The 4,878-nt window shown below is 38.1% G+C and overlaps 1 protein-coding gene across 1 annotated transcript; it reads right to left on the bottom strand.

Annotated features, from left to right (window-relative positions):
- Nucleotides 1-1,683: 1,683 nt before the first annotated feature.
- On the bottom strand, nucleotides 1,684-3,097 carry chst8 (carbohydrate (N-acetylgalactosamine 4-0) sulfotransferase 8). Its single transcript, XM_016284422.1, has one exon. It carries the CDS (start codon nucleotides 2,988-2,990, stop codon nucleotides 2,001-2,003), a length of 990 nt encoding a protein of 329 aa, XP_016139908.1. The 5' UTR covers nucleotides 2,991-3,097; the 3' UTR covers nucleotides 1,684-2,000.
- Between the last annotated feature and the right edge of the window lie 1,781 nt (nucleotides 3,098-4,878).

Below are 4,878 nucleotides of genomic sequence, written 5' to 3'. Positions count from 1 at the left end.
CACCTTCTCGTTGTAATACCTCTGTCATACCCATGTTATTATACAAACTTGTGTCCTCATAAACCACATAAACATGCACACACACACACACACACACACACGTGCATCCTAGTCTAATAAACATGGTTTAAGGATCTAGTGCAGAGATCGTTTCATACTCACAAACCCAACAGATGGTCAGTGACTTCAGAGAAGAAGTTGCACAAAAGCATCAATCACATCTAAAGCTGTTTTACAAATACATAGAAAAATATAATCCTCTGAATGCCCTTTTTACAATTATAGATAGATTATAGATTTATCTGAAAACATCAGTGTAGTTAGTGGTGGAGGATTGAGTGTTTGCTAAAGGGAAGTGAGTAATCTTCTTACAGTAATATATATAACAGGAGGAAACACTTTCAAAAATACCATGGTACAATGATCATGATTACTATATTCATGTACTATATAGTATACTTCATGGTAAAGCTGTTTTACCATATTCACATACTATAGTATTTACAAAAGTGTACTACCAAGGTTTATTTTTATAGATTAGTTGTATGACTGCAGTACCATGGTATTCTTAGAAAGTACCCTGAAACACCATAGTACACCATGGTTTATTTCAAAATACCATAGTATTACCATGTGATACCTTCACTGCACCATATTTGTACTAGTTTTTTGCAAAGAATACCTTGCTAACAATAATAATACAGTGGTATTTTTTATAAGAGATGAAAGATATAACATAAAAGGGTCATTTTTTACTTTCACTAATGTTGCCCTTTTTTCTACATTTATGGTGTAATATTCTGACCAGCGTAACGTAACAGGCTTGACACAACAAAGAAACAAGTTTCTTTCTGAGTTTCTGTCTTAAACTGAGATATTTTGTCTAATACTTGGTTACAAGTTAGTGTAGCCCCGCCTACACTGACACCTCATTGGTCCAAAATCCCACCGCATATGTTTGGGATTGGTAAGATTTTTTAATGTTTTTGAATGAAGTCTCTTCTACTCATCAAGGCTGCATTTATTTGATCAAAAATACAGTAAAATTTGATTAACTAAATATTTTTTAATGTATTCTAAAATAGGCCCACTAAAATTATCTTCACAAAGGTTGCATTTATTTGATTAAAAATACAGTAAAAATAGAAAAATTGCTAAATATTATTACAATTTAAAATAACTGTGTTCTATGTTTATATATTTTAAAATGTAATTTATTCCTGTGATCAAAGCTGAATTTTCAGCATCATTACTCCAGTCTTCAGTGTCACATGATCTTCAGAAATCATTCTAATATGTTGATTTGCTGCTCAAGAAACATTTCTGACTATTATCAATGTTGAAAAGTTTTGCTGTTTTCGTGCCCAAAAAATAAAAAATGCACTTCCAAAATTGAAATTAATAAAAAAATAATGTAACTATATATGAAGAGAGTTAAATTTCACACCCCAAAAAAGAATAAAATTGTTTATTTTTTTAATGTGAAGAAAAATGTTTGTAAAGATTCTTGTGATACATTTTTGCTTTCAGGAGTCTTTGATGAACAGGAAGTTCAAGAGAACATAATTTATTTCTAAAATAAATCTTTTAAATATCCTTACTGTCAATTTTGTATCAATTTAATGCATCCTTGATGGATAAAAGTATTAATTTCTTTTAATTTAAAACTCTTGACCCCAAACTCTTACAACAGTAGTGTATCTGTTTACTAAACATCTGATAGTTGTGATTGGCTGTGAGGCTCAATTTATGCTGTGAGTGTGGCAGATGAGCTAGTCACTGGTAACTTGTCGAATCACGCCTGGTTGGGACACATGTCAGACTTTTTAATGGCAAATAAAGAGCAGTTTATGTAAATGAGTGATGTACTCCAGGTTATCGACGGCTGAATCTCCAAAGAGGATGAGACTGTGTAATTATGGATTAGTCTAATTAGTCTCTGAAGCATTGATTGGACAGCAGACAGCGCGCACAGGTAACCAGTGGTTAAAGCACAAGCGTCAGTACAGGTCTTTGTAAGGTTTGGAGTAGTTAAACATCAAGTAGTCCATGTAGTAGAAGTCATACGCCCGCTGGCGCTCAGACGCGTTCAGCAACGAAAAATAATGCTGCGTGATCTGAGTGGAAGTTCTGGCCGCTTTGGGGTTCCCGTCCTTGAACGAGGGGTACGTCAGGTTCTCCGGTGCCCCGATCTTTCGTAAAAGGAAGTTGGCGTCTTCTTCCAAGGTCTCGACCTTCCCGATGAAGTCGTAGTGAAGATGGCAGGGGCTGCAAAGCTGGTTGGCCGCTTCCCAATGGATGTCCATTCCCACGGGACGATGCACGTCCAAAAGATAGTGGATGAACTCTCGAAAGGTCACGCCGCTTCCCGTCTTCAAAGCCGTCTGCGATGCATTCACTCTGTATTTGGAGATGATGGGCTTTCCGAAGACGGGATGGTAATAGGAATTGGGGCTCTCGAATTTGTCCCTGAACGCAGACACCAGTCGCTCCATTGGCTCTCGGACGAACAGGACTTTGGTGTACGTCTCCAAACGCTTAGTGATCCCCTGCCGGTCGAAGCTGTCCAGGCGTTTCAGGTGATTGTCGTAATGAACGGCCGCGTGATTGATTTCCTGCGTCGAGTTGGCGACGCCGGCTAAAACCATCAGGACTCTCTTCCAGTTGGAGCATCCGGCTTTAGGCACCTCGCAGTACAGCAGTTTATGTCTGTCCTCCACGTAAATCCGCGAGACGTGATGTGGCATTATTGTCCGTGAAATATTACTCCGATATTTCCCGCAGACTTCGCGTACGATCCGCCGGCGGGACTCCTGGACGTCAGAGAGACGGCGTGAGCTCGGCAGGGAAGAGTTTGTGTGGGGTCGCAGCACCGGGCTGGTCTTTAATAGTTTCCGGTGACGTTTGGTGACCCGTTGAGAGCCCGGGTCGTGCTCTCGGGACCCCGGCGTGGCGGCCTGTCGTTTCCACTGGGAGTCTGGCAGCTGCATCGGTGAGATGGGGTCGACGTCGCTCTCCTCTGAATGCTGGTTGAGTCGAGCTGAGACACTGCCCACGACCTCACTGAACTGAGAGCACTGCTCCTTCAAACACACACACACAGAACAAACCCATGAAGCATGCTGACATTATAAGAGGAATATGTTTAATTATATTGCACCAGAAAATAAGAAAAAATATTTTGAAATTCATTCTTTTTAAACTATTTTTGAAATTAATTTTAATAATTTTAAATAAATGTATATTGACATTATAAGAGAGGACTAGGTACATTGTTTTACTTCTCTCTCACTCTCAAAAAAAAAGAACTGAAAAAAAAGAATTCATTTAAAAATTGTAAAAACATTTCCCCCAAATTCTCATTAAGCGTAAAATAAAAATTATAATTATAATATTTCAAATATGAAGTAATTAATTAATACGTCTACATAGTATTTATTGTACTGAATTCAATTCACGCTCAATTAAAACAAAATCATTGTGTTCAGATAGGATTATTTTAATTACTATTACAATAATGAGAAACTAAAATAATAATTAAATAATTACATTTATATAGCGCTTTTCTAGGCACTCAAAGTGCTTTACATTGTCAGGGGGGATCTCCTCATCCACCACCAGTGTGCAGCATCCACCTGGATGATGCGACGGCAGCCATAGTGTGCCAGAACACCCACCACACACCAGCTTACTGGTGGAGAGGAGACAGAGTGATGAAGCCAATCAGCAGATATGGGGATGGTTAGGAGGCCATGATGATCAGAGAGGTCAATAGGCAAATTTGGCCAGGATGCCGAGGTCACACCTCTACTCTTTTCGAAAGACATCCTAGGATTTTTAATGACCACAGAGAGTCAGGACCTCAGTTTAACGTCTCATCCAAAGAACAGAGCTTGTTGACAGTATTGTGTCCTCATCACTATACTGGGGCACGAGGACCCACACCTACTGCAGGGTGAGCACCCCCTGCTGGCCTCCCTAGCATCTCTTCCAGCAGCAACCTAGTTTTCCCAGGAGGTCTCCCATCCAGGTACTGACCAGGCTCAACCCTGCTTAGCTTCAGTGGGTAACCAGTCTTGGGCTACAGGGTGATATGGCTGCCGGCCATAAAAAGATGGATGTATTAAAGTAAAGAGGATTTGAGAAAATGCATATATATAAAATCAAATATACAAATGGATTTTAATAATCTATTGTATGTATGTGTATGTGTGTGTGTGTGTATATATATATGTGTATATATATGTGTATATATGTGTGTATGTATGTGTGTGTTTGTTTGTATGTATGTATGTATGTATATATGTATGTATGTATGTATGTATATATGTATGTATGTATGTATGTATATATGTATGTATGTATGTATGTATATATGTATGTATGTATGTATGTATATATGTATGTATGTATGTATGTATATATGTATGTATGTATGTATGTATATATGTATGTATGTATGTATGTATATATGTATGTATGTATGTATGTATGTATGTATGTATATATGTGTATGTATGCATGTATGTGTATGTATGTGTTTATATATATATGTGTATATGTATGTATACATTTATGTGTATATGTATGTGTATATGTGTGTGTGTGTGCACAACAGACATAAAGGCCACATGCTGCATATTTCTGATTCCATTTAAATAATCTCAAGCATTTCAAAGTGCTTATTCTGTAATTACGGAGTGAATGAGAAACATTCAGTAATTACAGTTTTCCATGTGTAACCATGTGACCTTGCTTCAAACGTGTAATCGAGAAGCACTCACATGCACGTGCACACACACACACACACACACACACACACACACACACACACACACACACACAGGTTTACATTTGTCAAAAGTGGGGACATCCCAT

Source organism: Sinocyclocheilus grahami, unplaced genomic scaffold, assembly GCF_001515645.1.
Source record: "Sinocyclocheilus grahami isolate Dianchi unplaced genomic scaffold, SAMN03320097.WGS_v1.1 scaffold182.1, whole genome shotgun sequence".
NCBI lineage: Eukaryota > Metazoa > Chordata > Actinopteri > Cypriniformes > Cyprinidae > Sinocyclocheilus > Sinocyclocheilus grahami.
This window is presented reverse-complemented; position numbering and strand designations above follow the sequence as displayed.

Bases quoted from the DNA above. Each gene is read 5' to 3' on its own strand.
- chst8 (XM_016284422.1), bottom strand. From the start codon at position 2,990: ATGCAGCTGCCAGACTCCCAGTGGAAACGACAGGCCGCCACGCCGGGG.